Here is a 21,494-nt window from a genome sequence, read left to right as displayed (position 1 = left end):
CAACAATCTCATCAATCACAACTGTCTGTAGCAGTGGCACAAAGTTCTTTTCATCTTCGAATGGCTGAAGCGTTAGTCCATCCTCAATTTTTTTGGTCGCTTCGAGTTTTAAAACTCGTCCAGCAAATGTCAAGACCAGAAGATTTTGCTCCGTATAGAGTTCATGTACTAGGGGCTCTTACCAATGAAACTTTTTGGTGAAACGTGTGAAGAGGTTAGAAATGTCAACAACAAACTGACACTCTGCTTTCATGGTTGGTTGTTTGATCGGCTGGATGATCTCTTTATACGCATTTGATTTCATAGAACTATGGTTTCTCTTTGGAATATAGACAACGAAGTACTTAAAACAGAGCTGACATCTGTTCCTTTAGCCTCAAAGCGGCAGGCCCTAATGTTAAACAGCTGGTGGGTACATGTTTTAAAAAGCAAGACTTAAGAACGCCAGTTTTCTTTCGAATCATCCCGTATTCTTCTTATCTAGCCGGCCAGCCACTAAAAAAGTATTAAACTTTGACGATCAGATCGCAATAATTTTCGCCGATTTCCTATAAACCCTTCCGAAAAGTGTTGTGTACAAAATGAATCTTTCAGATACCAATATCAAGGAGACCTTTGCTACCTGTCAATTCACGTTTTCACTGTCAATTAGTCGGAAAAGTTTTTTGTTCCCGTTCAGACCGTCACGACTTAACGCTAGTAGTTTAGAGATAGATAAACCACTATTATCGATCGTTCTGACTATTTCTGACTTCAAGTTATCAGCTCTGGCAAGTCCAAAAAACACAGTTTCTTTCTACTACTCGTTTCATCTTTTTGGACTAGAATCAGATCCAAATTTGAAGATCTTTCGTACTTACTGACTTTGTGCTTACTTTCTGAGTTTGTGGTTTCGTCAAACTCGACAAAACAATTAATATTGCCGACCTCGACCTCATCAAAGGTCATCGTGCAGAAGTGGGGTCCAAGAGCTTCGGTTGAAAAATAAGCGAACTTAGTTCACCCACAGTAGAAGTTTTTGACCACTGTATCTAAACATTTTTCTAAATACACATGCTATTCCGTCTGCGGGTTTGCCAGAATAGTCAGACTGAATCATCTTCAGGGCCCATGTAATTTCTGCAAATGTTGTTTCATCACGCACTACATGAGCACCTTGGTGCATGGGTAGTTTCGCGGATTCCCTGCTCTCCATGGAAGACGCTGCTGAGAAACAAAGCTGATTCGGCGTTAGCTTTACGGTAACATTCTTCTTATGCTCAGCAGTTCTGCCGTACTGGAGTAAAGCGTAGGAGCCCTTATGGCAGACAAGCGATGTATTGCAGATAGAACAGTATAATAAGAACAGATCTCCCAGAACGGCTCTATGCCCCTCTTTCATTTGGTTTCCTGTTGTATATTTCTCTTCCAACAAAGTCTCCTTGAATTTGCACTTCCCCATTCTTATTTAAACTGAAACTTCAAACCCCAAACCTTAAAAAAAGAAATAAAGTAAGTAGAAAAATATGAAAGCTATTACCAGAAAAGCGTTCAAATAAAAAAAATGGCGATAGGAAGTAGTTTAATAGTTCGAGAAATGTATGTAAGCTCAAAATTGTGCAAGAAACCAGGTTTTAACACCGCCTCCTTATTATTTTATAATTGGAACCATACTCTTACTCTTTTTTTTCTCTGTGTGTAACAAAGCGACACCCAGAAAAGAGTTTTCTAAGTAATTAACAAAGCCAAACAAACCCTGCCACCTCCTAGCCTATTGACTCCAGAGGCAAAGGGGGTCACTCCTAATCGTTATTAGTCTGTCTTCTCTGTCCAGACAGTACCGCTGTAGCCTATATCTTATCTTTCTTAAAAAAGAAAAAAAAGATTCCAAGAATCTTAATTGAAACAAAAATGCTGAAAACCGTATACTCACAAGTATTGGTAGCCTTCAGGATACATAGCTTTAAACCAAAGCAAGAAAAAGGACTTTAGGGACCTTTATCAATTTAAGAGACAAATAGGGACTTTCACTTGATTTTAGGGACACTTAAGGACTTTATGGCAGCCCTGATTGTTGTTTGTAAGACCAATTTGGAAATGGGGTGGTTAATCAGCAAGATCTTGCCTAAAAATTGTTCAATTTCCTCTAAGTATCCTTTTGGTCATTCTTATGGTGCATTTCCCCTTTCGGTTGTATAATCTGTACATGTGATAAAATTCTGTCTAGAAATGCATCTCGAATCCCTCTAATTTTAATCATATATTTCCCTAAGTATGTCTCATCCTCTGATTCCCAGCACCTAAGCTTACTTTATAACATATACAGCATAGTTTTAGAAGTAAAACGGGTCTTAAAATAGAGAATCCAGACCATTCTTTGGGTTTCTCTGGAATAAAGAGGGAAAGGGCATTCACATGCTTATGAAACCGCCTCTAGCTTGTGTTATACTTGCTAAACATAACAACATTAGGCATTTTCAGAAACAAAATTGTCCCACAACAATAATAAAAAATTATTTATTAAATTTCTAAAGAAACTACTATCTGAAGAGGATTGTTGTTACTTCTACCCCAACTTGCTGCTCTGCTTTGGACCTCCCTTAGAAATCAAAACATCCAGTCTCAAGCCCTGGAGTCATTCAAGCAAGGAGCGGACAAGGGCTGGGAGCAGAAGCAACGGTTTTACACTGGAATGCCCCAGTTTCCTCAACCAAACTTGGATGTCAATACTGTTAGGCTTTCAAAAAGTAGCCATTTTTCTGTGCCTGCATAATGCAATTTTAAGTGAGGTAAATAATATCTGGGTCAAAACGAAAGCCATTATACTCAGTTCATTTCCCAAAAAGGCAAGAGTAGACAATAATTTCATGGGTAAGTTTGTTTTTGTGAACAGGAAAGCTTCTACTTTTATGTTTTTGATTTTTTTACTTCAACTTCTGCTACATTTCATAAGCAATTTTTTGCAAAATATTAAGATGAATCTATAACTGATGTGTTTTAAGACAAGCTTCATTTTAGTTTTCTAGAGTTTTCTTTAGTTTTTTAGAAGACATTCGTTTTCTGAAAAGAAAGACACAGTTTATCTGGAAATTTGCATTAATTGTCATATGCTGTAGACTTCTGTAAGGTTTAGATAACTTTAAATACATGTCCAAAAGCATATTTTCCCCCATGTATCAGTGTTATATAACACGTCAGGTCATGAAAAAAGAACTGTCACTTTTTCTCATTGATTTTCTTTAAATATTGATGAGGGGATTCTAGTTTTGGGGCACCAGGCATGCATCCTCTTAATTCTGCAGGTTGACTTTCAGGACTCTAGGACCAAAACCCCAATTTCAAATTTTTGAAGGTTAACTTCCTAAGCATATATACTGAAAATTTTCTAAAAGTTTTAGGATTCCAGGTGCATATCCTAATGAGCCTGCTTGATGACTTTCAGGACCAGAGGTCCCAATGTCCAGGTTCTGAAGGTTAAAGTACAGGGTCATAAGCAAATATACCAAACATTCCATGAAAGTTTTAGGACTCCGGGTGTGTGTTGTCATTAGTCTACTGGCTGAATTTCAGAATTCATGACCAAAAGTCCCAATGTCCAGGTTCAGGAAGTTAGCTTCCCGAGTCCTGATAAAATATTGAGTTCCCTTGAATAACTTTATGAGTCTTATGCAACATACTGGAATTGCTTGAAAGTTGTGTGTAACTTTTGACCTTTGAGTTTTGTATAAATGTTGATGAGTGGTTTCTAGCTCTAAGACCACATATGCATATATCTTGATTCTACAGATTGACTTTCAGTACTCAGACTCCAGGATCAGAATTCCAAATTTCCAAGGTATGGGGTAAAATTACTAAAGCCTAAACAAAAAACATGAATCCATTGCCATTATCTAGCAAAACTAAAAGTACTAAGGCTTTGATAAGTTGATTAAAAAAATTTCAAATTTAGCAGAGTCTGGTTCTCTTCCACCATAAGCCTTTGCAAGCTGGTTATCATCCTTTCAGTGGGATTCTATGCCAAATATTAATTTTGTAAAAATAAGCATCATTTTAATAGAACATTGAAAAGATTACTGGTAACAAAGTGACGGAGCTATGAGGCTAAAAACACCTTATCATGCCTCATACCTAAGGGGAAAAATCAGAGAAGAAAGCTTTTCAGCCAGAAGAGGAAGATCTTGGCTAAATTAGATGGCGACTAATATTTGATTTACCTTAATTAATTACCTTAATTCACAGTTTGGAGCAAAATCCCCTATTTTATCTGATTTTTGAAAGAATTTTGCTATGTCTGGCATCATAAAGGAGGGGTCATGGTGGTTACTATTAGGGTAATACCCCCAGTATTAAGCCTCAGATAAATATTTTCATTAAAGTATTGGCCTAATCTTGGATATGAAACAGTAGTTGATAGTTTGGACTGGGCTGGTTAAAATCCTGACTTGTACTAAATACTGACGAGAAACTTGTACATCATAGCACATTCAAAATTATTCTGCTTCATTATAGTTGCCTTATAGAGTATTCTCTATACCACTATAGAGTCTGAGTATGCCGTAAATACTTTGTTCTAGCTTTAAGATCCTAAATCCAAGATTATGCAGTATTTTAGGCTCAAGCTAAAAGTAAGTGGATGACATTAGAAAATTGTTAGTGTTGTATTTTATGGTCTAAACATTCAAACTAATCCCATACTTAGACTATTGAGAAAATTTAGACGAGTCCAATAATGAAACAATGCACTTTCTAGGTCATATAATAGAGATTTTACAGTGCTTAAACTGTTGGCGAGGTGATTAGCTATCTGACTACTGGGTAGACTGTCTTAGTCCACTCTTTCATATTAGTAGTCTGCTGTGCAAAAAGTAGGGTAGCAAAGTAGCCATGCTAGATGGCAGTTTTCAAATTTGTTGGCAGATTTTGTCTAAAAATACCATTTTTACATATAAAAATAATTTTTGCTCAAAGAAAAGCTGTCAAAACACAAGTTCTGCTCTGCCATGCAAAAAGTGGGGTAGCATAGTAGCAATACTACTTGGCAGTTTTCATAGTCGAGTAAAATTTGTAGGTAGATTTTGTCTGAAAATACCAGTGCTTTCAGTATCCCCGATATTTTGGGATTTCCCCAAAAATCGATCTTCTCGAAAAAAAATCGGTTCCCAAAAATCCCCTTTCGTTCAGGGTTGCCACCCCTAGTGATTTATCACTATTGACAGTCAAGCTCTAGTAACTGTCACTTTCACTTAACTTGACATAATTTTTCCCAACTTTCCATAGTTTTTGTCACAATTATTTACGACACATCAAAAACTAGACATTGATCATTGAATTACTGAATTTTTTCGCAATGCTAGTAAAAGCATAATATTTTTAAGACTATATCATTTCATCAAAGATTCTCTTGTGACTCGTGGGAAAGAATTTCATTTGAAAACGTTTATATTCAGTGTAATTCTGAGCCTCAATGCAAAGAGGGTTAATTTAGATAGCTGGACCGTGAATTAGAATTTGTTTTCTTTTGCTATTCTGTTTAATTTTCAAAGGTCTGAAAATATAAGAGAGTTAGATTGAAAAATTATACTAGAATGAAAAAGGGAAAGCATGGTACCTGCGCAGAGAGGTGGGAGATCGCATGATAAATTTGGAGAAATATTCACTATTGAGCAATAATTTAGGTGAACATACCACTCGAGACCATTTTTATGCTCTTTCAAAATATACTGTCATTTTACTCAGAAATTAAATGGACCCTTTAAGATGATACCTTTTTCTATTATTTTCTGCAATTTAATTTGAGTCGTTTTTTTACTCTAGATTCTTGGGTAAAATATAACACTTTTAAATACATTATAATTGAATGCGTGATAGATTAAAGGGTACGTGTGTAATATATTGCCAACACTGAAGTTTATACTGTGTAAAACTTAAGAACAAACTAGTTTTATCTGTCTGTATTAAGAAACAATTAGCTTACATAAGTGGAAAACAAGTGGCGGGTGATAGAATACATCGGAATTATATAATTTGGGCTGTATGTTTGCACATTAGGGGATGGGGGTTAAGTTAGTTTAGGTTAGGTTATCCCCCCCCCCCCCCCGTAATGTGCAACTATATAGCCCAAATTTATTTCAAAATTATTATATTTTCATCATGTGTTGGTATTTTTCATTAAGATTATCCTAAATTCACCTCTTGAGTGTTGACGGTAGGCCTATAATACATAAGTACCAATTTCATCTTTTTGCCAGGAATCTTCACCATTAAAAAATTAGTTGAATTTTGCTTCATTTGGTATGTAAAAATAAGTATTTTTTGTCCTTAAGAATTTCATTTTACATAAAACCTTTTATCTTCAAATGTACCTCCCTCCTCCTCCTCCCCTCACCATTGATACTCTGGTACCCTCTCCCTGCAATATTTTTGGAGGACGTCCATGCCTGACTGAGTGCTTTAACTGCAGTCTAGGATTCTTTTACGGTCTAGGAATTTTGTTAAGTAAGTGAATGAAATTTTATGGAATGGATATTCTGCTCAAATTAGGGCTTTGGAATTTTTCAACCCTGTTTGAAGGCTAATCCTGAGAAAAAAAAACAATGCAATTAAAAGAAAAATTAGTAGAATTGGATTTGCCATTCAAAACTTTTCCTAAATACAATCTTCTTACCATGGAAATTACAGCCCCTTCCCTCTGCCCCTCTTAGTGAGACAAAATTAAGCTATACATTATATTCAAATTCTGGGAATAGTTGATTAAAACGGAAGCGACCCCAAAACATGATTCATTAAAAAATGTATATTATAGCCAAATGCAAAAATTTGGCTTTAATTTCCAGATTATTTTCTTGTAAAGTTTTATATTATTTTCAGACTTATTTTTTTTACAAGCGGTAGGTCTTTATTTCTTATTTTTCTACCTGATACCTGTGTTTGACAATTGATCAAACAGTTTGTGGTAATGAACTGTTAGTAACTCGACCTAAAAATAACTGAAATTCTAAAAAAGAGCAGCTACAAAACAAAAAGAGCTGTTTTCGTTTTTTTTTTCTTTTTTTTTATCAAGGGATATATCTCGTCTGAAATATCTCTTCTCATGAGATGTATGTACTCTTCTCTTCTGCAAGAACGATTTCTTCTCATGCTACTGATTTTTAAAACTTGTTCAAACTAAAAGCTCACTGAGTTCCAATGTTGCTATTTGAAAATTTACTTTTAAGTCGTTGTTATCCTTTGTCCTCCTTTGGAAAAGTTTTTACTTGGTCTACTTCTCTTCAACTGAAAGTGACTATTTGTCCAAATCTTGTACAAATAGCCAAATTCTCTCAAAACTGTTTATTTGCCAGTTGAAAGAATCTTGAAGGGTTGGTAGCTATCAAGGTGTACATACAGTGAAAGCAGGCAATGGGAAAGCTGGAATGTGGAAGATTAGTAGCCTAAAACAGCCACACTGCAATATAGCAGCAATTCCCTGTATTAGGGCAAAATTAATACCACAGCTTCATAATGCATGTGACTGCCAGGCTGCCAAGTATGGTAATCAATGATTATCAAGCATGCAGTTGGATATGCGTTATTTTTATAATACCGATAGCATTGGAGTACACAACTCAATCCATAAAGTAACACCAATAAGCTACATACACTATGCTTCAGACTTTGATGTACTATGCGCCACTAGCAGTACTGGAGTAAATATGATACGTATTTTTTTATAAAATGGTAAATATGAAATTATAGAGTATGATATTTACGACTAGTATATGGTTTGCCACTGAATAAGACTACATCACTAATTGTGATTCAAAAAATTATTGATATTTCTAACTGCAAGCTATAATAAGTTACATTTGCTACTTTTCTGCAAATTTTATGGTTATAAAATACTTTTTGTGAGCACACCTGGATTTAATTGGATATTTTATCAACTTATTAATTCAGTAAGCCCTTTATAGCTCAAGAATTGTGATTTATTTCAACACTCGGCTATAAGCCTTTATCTAATGAAAACTAGTTCATTTTAATTCAAGGTTTTGCAATAATTGGTCAATGATGATAGTGACATGTAACCCTGACCTACATAAGAGAATTATCAAAAGAACTATTTGTGCATTAAGAATTATATAAAAGAATGATTGAGTTATTATTACTGAATCTTTTGAACCAATAAGCGAGAACCATTTAATTTTACCAGTAAGCAAGCAGAAGAGGGGAGGTTTGGCTGTCGCGAGGGCCGTATTACCTGACGGGAGTGGTGTCTCCCTTAAACTGCAGGGAATAGGTAGCAGAGACCTACACTTCCCTCAGTAATTGGTTTGGTACGATTTGGTATGTCTCCAGGAGCATCTTCTCACTGCTTCAAGTTTGAATTTTTTGCGTCGAAGTCAGCATCATACTGCGTTCCTGAGTCCAGCAAAAGCTACTGGTGGTCGCCCTTCCGGCGGACTAGCCTGTGTCTTCAAACAGGACATTCATCTACCCTCCCCAGTACTCTTCTACTCCGACTAATTTTTTTTGGCTGTGCGTGTTGGCAGTATTGTATTTATAAACTCTTATCTCCCATATGAAGGATACTCGATCAGATCCTTAACTATATTCGGAAAGGTGTGTGGTCTGCTTAAGAATCTTGTGAATCAGGTACTGTTAAACTCTCTACAGTATATAATAATTGGGGACCTAAATATTGATATTAATCAATCTTCTGTGAGAAGTGAATTGCTTTTTGAGTGTCTTCCTTCGTACCACGTTGTGCCCAAATCCCACAATTTTTCATATGTTCAATATTCTGGAAGCACAAGTGATATTGACCATATTATTTGCTCGCCTGGTATTATCGCTTCTTCTGCTTCTGTTCAAGTTAACGAGCAAGATACTGACCACATGCCAATTTCAGCAACATTTACAATGGATATTGATCTATCGGAAACCAATTGCTCGCGAGAAAAATCGAAGTGGTTTGAAAAAAGTAATTGGAGCAAAGCCAATATACCGCACCATATCTCTACCTTGACAACCTTTCTTTCTACCATACGTGTTCCATATCATCTTCTTCAGCGCCAGGTAACTACGAATGGTAAAGCCGACATTGACTGTTATTATAACCAACTTGTGATGTGTATGAAAAGGGCAGAAGAAGCTGCCGTACCTCGACAACGTATTCGTAAAAGAACACAAAAACCTATCTGGTCAATGGACCCTTGTTTAAAGTCGATAAAAAATAAAGCAAAATTATGGCTCCAAATATGGAATGAGTGTGGTCGGCCAGGTTCTGGGTGTGTCGCTGATATCAGACGTAAAACTAAAACCAATTATAAACGTTATCTGAGGTTGGCACGTTACCGCGGTATGGATTTCCCTGTAAGTAGGGAGGATTGGCGAAAAGTGATCAATTCTGACAAGATAAATGATGAAACTATGACAAGTAATTGCCTTCCACCTTCAGCTTGGTATAAACATTATTCTTCGATTTTTTCAGTGATTAATTATTCAGTGCATTCTGTATATACTCGCCTTCTTACCCCCCTCTTTAGTACAACGTTTCCGCAACGCCATAAAGTGCCCATATCTTTTTCTTTCGTAATTAATGCTGTTAAAAGTTTAAAATCTGATTCAATAGATAAGGATGGTATTTCTAAGATGCATATGCCGATTGAATGCATCCCCCTTATATCTCACTTTCAGCTTCTTTTTCAAATGTGTCTATGTACTTCATACGTACCTGAAAGTTTTCTGTGTGGCACTGTTTCGTCAATTTTAAAAAGGGGAAAGTCACCGACTGATTGTTCTTGCTATCGACCTATTACTGTATCTTGTAATATTAGTAAGGTTTTTGAGTATATCCTTCTACCATTTCTGACTAGTAATATTATTGAGGATGAGAACCAATTTGGTTTTCGGAGTGGGGTGGGTTGTCAGCATGCGCATAAGATTCTGTATTCTCTATTGGCTGATAATTCTTCCAAGGGAAATGGTCTTTATATTTGTGCTTTGGATCTTTCGAAAGCGTTTGATAGTGTGGTCCATAGTCAGCTCATTTTTTCCTTGCATAATTCTGGGGTCAATCTCTCTGTTATAATGCTTCTTAGGTTTTGGTATTCAAATTCGTTTCTTCAATTAAGATCTGCACCAGACACTATTATAAGAATGCGAAGAGGAGTTAGGCAGGGTGGTGTTCTGTCCCCTACGCTTTTTAAGATTTGTATTTCTAGTGTGCTGGCTAAGATTTCAGGTACATACCTTTCTGGTCTTGCGGATGTTTCTTATCTTGCGTATGCTGACGACTTGCTTCTGATTAGCCGTTCCAAAAAGGGTCTTTCCAAAATGGTCTCTATAGTTTCTGATGCTTTCTCTGATATTGGCCTTTCAATTAATATAGATAAATGTGAGTTTCTTCCCTATAACTGTACTACTGCTACTCCCCTTCACTATAATAACTTCACTATCCCTCTTGTTGATTGTATTCGTTGGCTTGGTATCTCTATTACTAACAATCTTTCGAGCTTACGTCAGCGTACTGTTTGTGATATAAGTAAAAAGATTCAGATTGGTTATGCAAAAATTGTTGCAAATAGAGGGAAGTATAATAGACGTGCTGGCAAAACTTTATTCTACTTTCTGTGATCATTCTGTCCTTTATGCTTCAGGTCTTTTCCCCCTTCTTAATAGTGGTAATTTAAAAAGAAGTCGGATAAATTATTTCAAATTTTGCAAATTTCTTCTGTATCTTCCAACTTGGACAAAAAACCAGACTATTGTTAAAAAATTTTCAGTTCCTGATATAACTTTAAAGTTGGAGATTCTTCACAGATAACTCTCCAGTACAGCTTCTGCGCGCCTATCCCCTCACCACCGTCTTATCCGTTTTTTCGTTGACTTTGTGTGTGTATTTGTTTTTCTCTTTGTGTTTTTTGAATTTCATTTTTTGTGTGTATTATTTAATTTTTTGTATTAACTTAGAAAATTTCTATTGTCATTACTTTTCATTTTTTGTATGTTTTGCTTTTTTGTGTGTATTTAATTGTTTGTACTCAACATTTTAATACTTTTATAGTGTTGTTGTGGGTAAGAAATAAATTATTATTATTATTATTATATATATAAATTTGACGAGTTACAGGCGTGATGCCTGTTACCAGTAGTGACGATGATACTGTCCTTGTTTATTCGCCGGTACTGAATTTTGTGCAAAGCAATTTGCTAATTGGCGCAGAAGATGACGTGATTAAAAGCAACAAAATGGATTTTTTTTACACAAATTCGATCAAGGTGGCCAAGATATTATTGTGGCAGCTATGTCCGGGTCATGAAGATTGCCGTATTCGAAGGGAAATAATACACCGATTAGCCATTTCTGCGACATATTTACTCAATTGAAATCTCTTGACAAGACTGACACTGATGTTCCGACTTTTGTCATAAAGCGTTTTATGGAAATACCCTACCTCCCTGCCATTGCCTACACCTTTCTATTCTCAAAATTTAACGAGCTCCACAAAGTTGTTTTGGGAATGTCTTCAAAACTTGACAATTATGAATTGAGCTTCCTACAATTACCCAAGCTGGCTTCACATGCAACCGTTATCATCTCAAGGGTGTCGGACGCCTTATCTGACCATCTTAAGCGAAAAGCTGCTATACACCAAATTGCTGGACATAAACTAGCACATAGCATAAAGCCCATCAATGACAAGTGGATATCAATATGCAAAAGTCTGCTACAGAGGACTTCTGCTCTTAAATCCAGAATGTAATCTCCAATACTACAACAAAAGTGGTTTCCAAGCGGTTTTTTGGTATATCACGTAAAATTCCTACCGATGTTGATATTGCGGTACTAGGAAGCCAACACGTAATCAAAGATTCTAAAAGATTGGGCCTATCTAAGTCTGTGAAACACGAATTTTTGGATTCGTTTGCCCAATCTACGTTTTTCAAGCATGGCCTCAGGGTGGGCTATGAAATTTTTTCCTTTTACGAGTTTAAGGACCTACCCAAGTGCTGTTTTAAATGCCAATCACTAGACCATCTGCAGAACTCCTGTCCTAGCGTTCTCCCAAAATGTGCCCGTTGTGGAGGGCTGCACATATCAACAAAAGATGAGCCATACATTGCCGATCCCAGCTGCACAAACTGCAGCCAGAAACACCCTTCCTATAGCTTTTCCTGTCCTGTCATTAAGGATCGGATAAAGTGCAACTCCACCCTTCAACCATGAGTGCACCAGTCTCAGTTATTTCGTTTAATAAACTGCACCAAAGATAAGAATTTTTTTATTGCTGAGTTGTATGGCTCCTACGATTTGGTATGTCTCCAGGAGCATCTTCTTACTGCTTCAAGTTTAAATTTTTTGCGGCGAAGTCAGCATCATACTGCGTTCCCGAGTCCATCAAAAGTTACTGGGGGTCACCCTTTCAGTGGACTAGCCTGTGTCTTAAAACATGACATTTATCTACCCTACCCAGTACTCTTCTACTCTGAAGAAATTTCTTTTGGCTGTGCATGTCAGCAGCATTGTATTTATAAACTCTTATCTCCCATATGAAGGATATTTCATTAGATCCTTGACTAAATTCTCAAAGGCTTGTGGTCTACCGAAAAATCTTGTAAATCAGGTACTGTAAACTCTCCACAGTATGTGATATTTGGGACCTTAATACTGATATTAATCAATCTTCTGCCAGAAGTGATTTGCTTTTTAAGTGCCTTCCATCATACCGTGTTGTGCCCAAATCCCACTAATTTTCATATGTTCATCACTCTGGAAGTACAAGTGATATTGGCCATATTATTTGCTTGCCTGGTAGTATCCAAATCTTAAAAAGCAATGGTATTATTGCCTTTTAAGATTTATATTTCTAGTGTGCTGGCTAAGATTCCAGGGACATACCTTTCTGGTCTTGCGGATGTTTCTTATCTTGCATATGCTGATGACTTGCTTCTGATTAACCATTCCAAAAAGGGTATTTCCCAAGTGGTCTCTATAGTTTCTGAAGCTTTCTCTGATATTGACCTTTCACTTAATATAGATAAATGGGAACTTCTTCCCTATAACTGTACTACTGCTACTTCCCTTTACTGTAATAACTTCACTATCCCTCTTGTTGATTCTATTTGTTGGCTTGGTATCTCTATTCCTAACAATCTTTTGAGCTTACGTCAGCGTACTGCTTGTGATAAAAGGAAAAAGATCCAGATAGGCTATGCAAAGATTGCTGTAAACAGAGGGAAGTATAATAAACATGCGCTGGCCAAACTTGATTCTACTTTCTGTGATCATTCTGTCCTTTATGTTTCAGGTCTTTTCCCCCTTCTTAATATGGTAGTTTAAAAAAGAATTTGGATAAATTATTTCAAATTTGCAAATTTCTTCTGTATCTTCCACCTTGAACAAAAAACTAGATGTTTATAAGAAAATTTTCAGTTTCTGATATAGCTTTCAAGCTGGAGATTCTTCACAGAAAACTCTCCAGTACAGCTTCTGCACGCCTATCCCCTCACCACCGTCTTATCCGTTTTTTTTGTTAATTTTGTGTGTGTATTTTGTTTTCTCTTTGTTTTTTCTATTTATTCTTACTCTACTGTGTTTACTTAATGTATTGTGTGGGTGAAAAATAAAATAAAAAAAAAGCTGTCAAAACACAAGTTTGCTGCTAAAGTATTGGCAGCTTTTGGAATTCTGCAACTGGCAACATTGGAACTTTTTGCACCCCTGTTAGCATAATATTCCTCTTTAGTATTATAGTATTTCCTTCAAAAGAGAAGATATAAGAAAATAATTTTTGCTTTGTAATTGGCCTTTGCAGAAAATTGTGCAGAAATTTTAAACTGATTACACTATACTTCATTGCCCACTCCCCTTAACGTGCTAATATATAGCCAAAATTCTAATTTCCCTTTGCATTTTCCCATGTGCCACTCTTATTTCAACCTGTGTACCTATAAATTGAATCAATACTGACAAAATCAAGAAACAGAAAAGCATATGGGAAATATATAATTTGGGCCAGATATTTGCACACAGTGATAAAGTATGGAGGAACTGATTTCAAAATTTATTAACAACAATGTCTCTCCATATTATGAAGTAAAAACTGCTTTATTAGCATATTTCCTTCTCGATATCCCTAGTTCAGTAAATATTTATATTAACAGATCATTCAGATAGCTAAGAAACATGCTCACCTTACAATCAGAATTTCAGCCTGAATCCAATGACTTATTTTTGTAACAATTTCCACTTTATGCCCTAAAAGATGATACCTTTTCCTCTTATTTTAGATACAGCTAATATACCTGTGCATGCATCAGTCTTATTAAAACTGGTTTACCTATAATTTGAAATGATGGTGAGAAAATCAAGAATCAATAAATACAAGGGAAATATATAATATTGGCTATATATTTAGGCAAGGTTGGAAAGAATATGTTAGGTTAAAATTGAATTTGCAACACAAACATATCTGGTATTTGGCTTCAGGATGAAATTCTAATTCTAAAGGTGAGTTTTTTTCTCAGCTGAAATGGAAAGATTATCATGTTTATCCAAGCAGTTTTGTTTATGTTTATTTTTATGTTCCAGGTGCTTGGGTCTAATATAGTACCTACTGACTGACGCATCACTACTTAAACGAAGGGTTTATTGCATAGTGTCAGAACCAGAAGTTCAGAAATCAGCATGGATAGCACACCAGCCCCATCAATCGACTGGGGAAGTCCCAATCTCAAATTAGAATGGAGGAAATTCAGAAGGCACTGTGAGCTTATGTTCTCAGGTGCTATAAGTGGAAAATCAGATGCAGTTAAATGCACATTTCTACTTATTTGAACTGGAGAAAAAGGACAGGATGTATTCTCTACATGGACTTTAACTGACATGGAACAAAATAAGACAAAAGTATATTTGAATAAATTTGAGAACTATATCCAGCCAAGTGCAAACCCTATTTTTGCCAAATATATCTTTCACCAATGAAATCAAGGTTAAGGAGAGACCATTGAGTTGTACATCACCCAGTTGAAAGTACTTGCAAAGGACTTTAAATTTGACATTCTGGAAGACTAGCTAGTTCAAGATTGATTGGTCTTTGGAGTCAAAAATGCAAGAATCCACGAATGGCTTCTCAGTGAGGGAGCAACACCTACTTTGGCTAGAGCAATTGAGGGCAGCCATGCAAAAGAAACTGTTCAAGAAACCCAGCACTGTCATTCTTGAAGACTAGCTTGAACATTCTGGAAGACTAGCTAGTTCAAGACTGATCAGTCTTTGGAGTCAAAAATGCAAGAATCCACGAATGGCTTCTCAGTGAGGGAGCAACACCTACTTTGGCTAGAGCAATTGAGGGCAGCCATGCAAAAGAAACTGTTCAAGAAACCCAGCACTGTTGCCAACTGCTGATGTGATCACTAGCTACACTGGAGAACAGTTGAAGGTACTGGGGACAGTCAATCTAAAAGTTCAATACAAGAACTAAAACCCTCTGACTCATACCTTCCATGTGATATGTACTAATAGAGTACCTATCCTCAGTCGCTAGTTGAACAAACAACTGCACCTAATCAAATTTGTCCTCAGTGTCAACAATCCATTCCTTATCAGACCAGGAGTCCAAAGTCTTTTAGATGAATTCTGTGAGGTATTTGAGGGCATAGGAGCATTTGCTGGAACCTGCAAGATTCATCTCAAAGAGGATCCAAAGCCTATGGTACAGCCACCAAAGCAAGTTTCATTTACTTTGCAAGCAAGATTCAAAGAGGAGCTGGACAGGCTGGAGTCACCTGAGTTCATAGAAAGTGACCAAGCCAATACAATGGGTGAATTCAGTGGTCCTGGTTAGACAGGCAGATGGGTCACTAAGTACCTGTTTGGACCCTATTGACTTAAACAGAGCAATTGAGAGGCTGTATTAACCTATACCCTTATTCAACAAAGTAGCAGCAAAGTGCAAAGGCACCAGGAAATTCATCAAGATCGATGCCCAAAATGGGTTCTGGTCAATGGTGTTGGACAAACCCTCCTCAGAGTAGACAACATTCAATGACATGCATGGCCAGTACAAATGGAAGAGATACCCTTTTTGGACTGATTTCAGCACAAGACAAATACCAGTGCAGGATGGAGATCTTTGCAGAGCTAGATGTCAGACTGATCAGAGATGACATAGCAGGCAATAGCTATAACGATTCTGAAAATGACACAAAACTAAGGGCAGTACTTCAAGCTGCAAGAGACAATGGAGTATGGTTTAATTGAGAAAAATGTGTCTTTGATACTACCTCCATAACCTACTTTGGACACAGATTGACAACAAGTGGCATCACCCCTGATCCAGAGAAAACCAAAGCATTAGAAAACATGCCTGCTCCATGAAGTAAAGGAGAATTACAGACAGTACTAGGAATAGAGAACTACCTATCTATATACATCCCCAACCTGGCTATGTTGAATCAGCCACTTAGAGACCTATCAAAGAGCAGACACTCAAGTGGAATCTTAGTCACTAAGAGGCAAAAAGGGCAATTCAGAATTCAGTCTGTCAAAACCTTTCATATTTTAATCCAGAAGCCAAAGAAATTGAAGTGAACACAGATGCCTCTCAGCATGGCCTGGGTGGACAACTTATAGCAGACAGAGCAACTGTTGCTTGTTTGTCTTGTTCTTTAAGCAAAGCAGCACTACTAGCAAATGGGAAAAGAAATACTTGCACTAACATTTCCTTGCAAAGGATTCCACCAGTATTTATTTGGGAGAAAGATCTACATCACCACAGACCTCTCAAAACAATTGTAGAGAAGCCCATACAAAAAGCACCTCCAAGGCTGCAGCATCTGATGTTAGCTGTTCAGCTGTACAATATCAAACTGAAATACAGAGCTGGAAAAACTACCCCAGTGGTGGATGCCCTGTCTTGCCTGCACCTTTCAGATATAGACATGGAGTTACAAGAGGATAGAGAAGTTCTGGTCTGCTTAGTCCTTCAAACTGTACCCATAGCAAGCCAAAGGCTAGTCCAAATATGTCTTGAAATAATGAAAGATGAAGTATTGAGCTCCCTGATACAAATTATAAAAGTGGGCTGGCCAAGCAATCAGAAAGACTTGAACACAGGGCTAAAATCATTCTGGAATTACTGCCAAGAATTAGCCAAACATGACAGACTTGTCATAAAAGGGGAATGAATTGTTATGACAAGATGCAAGGGGACAGGTATATGAAACCAACTACATGCTTCTCATCTAGGAGCAGGGAAGGCCAAAGAGAGGGCCAGAATGTCTGTATTCTGGCCAGGCATTACACAAGACATAGAAAGATTGTATGTGCAAAGTTTGTCCCTTGCCAACAAGAGGAAACAATGATAGCAAGCAAAATATCAGACTATCCCTTTCAGTAAATAGACACTGACCTGTTCCAGCTGAATGGGCAAGATTACATGGTTACAATTGACTACATGATTCAATTCTTTGAATTAGATTGCATGACCAACACCACTTCACAGTAAGTTATTAACAAGCTGAAATCTCATTTCATCTGACATGGGTTACCTGAGCAATTCACAACTATCAACAGACCCCAGTTCAGTGCAAAGGAAGTTGAGCAGTTCATGGTCGACTGGGGGATCAACCACTGAACATCAAAAGCAAACCATCCCTAATTAAACAGCATAAGCAAATAGACTGTGCAACCAGCAAGAGGACTACTAATGAAAGCAAGTGAAGGCAAGAGCAATCCACACCTGGTGCTATTTAAGTATTGAAATACACCTATCAATGGATGTTCCCCCACTCAGATAATGATGGAATGCCAGCTGAGATTGTTTCTACTGAGTGTCACACAAGCTTTACAACCTGGAAGTGTCCATTTAGGAAAGTTTAAACAATAGAGAAAGATGGAGCAAGTGGCCCAAAGCAAATACTATGACTGGCATGCAAGAAACATGGGACTGCTGAAAATTGGTCAGAAAGTGTGGATCCAGTCGATAGACTAGGAACCATAGAAGAAAGCAGTGATTTGCAAGATCAGTGACAACCCTCAGGTATAGTATGTTCATCTTGCAGAAGGATGGATATTCAGCTGCAACATGGTACACATTAAACTGAGACAGGTTCCAACAGTGACTTAAATGAACAACAGTGCAAACTGTCAATCTCTAAGCTCCTAGCAGACTAAGAAGCATCCTGCCCTCAGAGAACACACTTGATCAGCAGGTTGATTCCTGTGAAAGCGCTTACTGCCATACAACAGAGCCCATGGCACCAATCCAAGGCACTTTGGAGACAGAAGTGGAACCCTTAGGTCCAAATCATGCAGAAGAAAAAAATGATAGGAGAGGCAGGACTATTACCTGTTCTGGCCATCAGGTGAAAACCCCAGTGAGGTTAAATTTCAGCATGTAAAAAGGCCAGCATTAGATCAGATGAAAAAAGAAGGAAGATAAAATGGAATGATTATCATGTTTATTCAAGAAGTTTTGTTTATTTTTATGTTCTAGGTGTTAGGATTTAATATATGTACCTACTAACTGATGTATCACTAGCCAAACAAAGAGTTTATTGCATCAGCTATAATAAATACTTAGTTAATATAAATATTTACCCTTAATTCTAGGCCCATATAAAATTTTAGTATAAAGAATTGAGGGGGGTTACAACCCTTTTAAAGACAGGATGCTATGCCCTTCTCAAATACAGGAGATTTCAGTTTCAAAATGCTGTATAATTACCTTTACTTTTAATGTACTCCAATGTGCACATTCCCAAGAAATTTAAACAAAATTCTAGTTTAGCTACTTTTTGCTAACTTGAAAAAGGGTTAGATTAGCAAAATGAAATTTTTAGTTAAGAGCCCAGGGCCAAAAACACACTCTGGGAAGGTAATGCCAAGCTTCCATGTTAACCCTCTTCCAATTTATAAGTCTTAGAAATTTGCCTACTTGACAGGTCTATACAAATTGAAATTTTGACAAAAGAGCATTTTGCCTTGTTTTTAAATTATCAGTTTCTTTTACTTTGGTTTCAGTTCTGAAAATGCAATTCCTGTTATTTGAGTAGAATTTTAGGTACTTATGTGTTATCCTGACCATACTCAACAAGTTAAGTTAATCATAATGAAACATACCTAAATATTATGAAAATATAATATCTTAGTAATAAAATTAAGGAAACTTCAGAGAATTATTATAATTTTAAAATAGGTGAAAGTCCTTGAGTGGGGCTGGGATAACATGTAAGTACCAAATTTTAAGCCATATTAATGGGTTTTTTCCAAACTCAGAAAATGTATTTTCATATCTTTTAAACCTCATAAATTGGGATTGAGCATTTCCTTGTACTTCATTTAAGCAGAAGATATGTTGGTATAATTCTAGTTAATTGACTTGCTATCTCAGAAAGGGTTTAGGTTAGGAAAATGAAGGTATTTTAAAGTACCCACCTCCACTCCTTCTCCTTCTAGAGGGCCCAGAAATTTGCCTACATGACAGATGAATACCTACCAAAATTTTGACAAAACAACATTTTACCTTAAATTTCAGTTACTAGTTGCTTTTTCTCTGCCTTTAGTTCTGAAAATGCAATTCCTGTTATTTGAGTAGAATTTTGAGCCATATCAATGTTTTTTTTTAATTTAGAAAGTGTATTTGTGTATCTTTAAAACCTTATAATATTGAATTGATATGTTTTGAAAGGTTCCTATTTCACAACACAAAGATTCATAATGGTCACCATAGGTCACTGTCCTCTAGAGGGATAAAAAGTCCAGGTAGGAAGGCCTGCTTCAAAATCATTGGCATAATTTCAAATGGATCCTGGGGGCAAAACTGGGGCCAATTTGCACAAAGAAGTAAAAATCACAGAGGAAAATGAACCACAAATCACCAGAAAGGCAAAGATATAGCCTACTAAAGATGACTGACCAGTTTCTATGAATGCTTAAATTACACCAGCTAATCTTAGTTATTTCACACTTTTTGAAGACTTCAGTTGATGGGTTTGAACTGAGGTCTGGGGGGGGGGGCAAACTGAGGTCTGGAGGGGACAGTTACCATACATTGATAGGCTAGCCTAACTAGACCTACGCACTATGAAAACTAGCATATCCGCAAAGAATAGGTGAAGTTCAAAACAAAGCTTCATATCACCAGAAAGGCAAAGATATAGCCTACTAAAGAAAACTGACCTGTTTCTTTGAATGCTTAAATTACACAAGCGAATCTTATTTATTTCACACTTTTTGAAGACTTCAGTTGATGGGTTTGAACTGAGGTCTGGGGGGGGGGCAAACTGAGGTCTGGAGGGGACAGTTACCATACATTGATAGGCTAGCCTAACTAGGCCTACGCACTATGAAAACTAGCCTATCCGCAAAGAATAAGTGAAGTTCTAAACAAAGCTTTATATCTTAGGGTAACATAAAACATCCTAATCAAAATATTTACTCTAAATTGATGTTAGGAAAGGGTATACAGAAAACCGCATTCAGACAATTTAAATTTTCTCTTTGGAATTTTAAAATAGGTAGCGTTGCAGACGCTTAAAATCTAAAATGTGTTTTCAAGCACCGGGTTTAAAGTGTGTTTTCAGCAGGCTCGACAAAAATCGTTTTTAGGTTCTCCGTGTTTAACCCAGGCAAACTTCAAAGCGTGATAATTTAGCGAGCTACAACCGTATTGGATACGGGCTCTTCAAAATTATAACGCAACAGAATAGCATGGTTGAACACGGGTTCTGAGATGACCCGAAATCGGGTTGAATACTGCACTCAAAACAATAGTCAGCAAAACCCATGCTGGATGTGGGTGGTCTGAAAACAAAGCGTAAGATGCATTTAAATTTACATCTTTGTAGACGCTTAACATGAAGTGTTACATCCGCTTACATACAGCATGGAGTTAGACTCGAGTTGTGCAAATTATCGTTTAGAGTTTCGTGTTCAACACGCAAATATTTTCTCAGAACCCATGTCCAACCGTACTGTTCTGGTGTGTACAATTTTGAGGAACTCGGTTCCAACAAGCTTTGAACCCTTTAAACGAAAACGCTTTAAAGCTTTGCTGGGTTGGTCGCGGATAACCTGAAAACGATGTTTGCCGAACCCGCTCAAAATACGTCTTAAACCCGATGCCAGAAAACACAGGTAATGACTTTTTCCGTTTTTAGGTTTGCATTTCAAAGTCAACAGACTGTCGAAATTTGCTCTTTTGCTTTTGATTTGTACCTCTTTAAGTCGACTTGGGAATAGCAAACCGAAGGATTTTTTGCAGTGAAATTAAATATAACACTGTAACACCGTTCAGAATCTGTTGTCAATTCTCCTAAGCATCAAGTTTGTCATTTTTCCAACTCCAACCATGATAAATCAGCTGCACGTTCTGCAATGATATTTTTTTTCTCTCAGTCCACATAAACGTGCAGATTGTTTATTATACTAAATATTATAAAATCGAAATTATCTGTTTACATCAGATAAATCTACATCACCCGGTTTGCTGAAACTAGAAATATCCTTCCGAAAGACCGAAGGGGCTTGA

At 36.9% G+C, this 21,494-nt stretch overlaps 1 protein-coding gene across 4 annotated transcripts in view; it reads right to left on the bottom strand.

Moving 5' to 3' along the window:
- The window catches only part of LOC136037767 (TIP41-like protein), a 54,512-nt gene extending 34,008 nt beyond the window's left edge, over window positions 1–20,504 (bottom strand). For 2 of the 4 annotated variants that reach the window (XM_065720577.1, XM_065720587.1), the window contains exon 1: window positions 20,144–20,289. In XM_065720577.1, coding sequence (XP_065576649.1) covers window positions 20,144–20,274 — 131 coding nt within the window. In that variant the 5' untranslated portion in view covers window positions 20,275–20,289. Of the gene's footprint in view, window positions 1–14,154; window positions 14,295–20,143; window positions 20,290–20,402 lie in introns of those variants that run through there. The other 2 variants (XM_065720596.1, XM_065720605.1) reach the window with 2 other exon arrangements.
- Window positions 20,505–21,494: the final 990 nt, after the last annotated feature.

This window comes from Artemia franciscana, chromosome 2 (assembly GCF_032884065.1).
Source record: "Artemia franciscana chromosome 2, ASM3288406v1, whole genome shotgun sequence".
NCBI classification, from domain to species: Eukaryota; Metazoa; Arthropoda; class Branchiopoda; order Anostraca; family Artemiidae; genus Artemia; species Artemia franciscana.
Note: the sequence above shows the minus strand (reverse complement) of the source record. Positions and strands in the feature narration are given on the sequence as shown.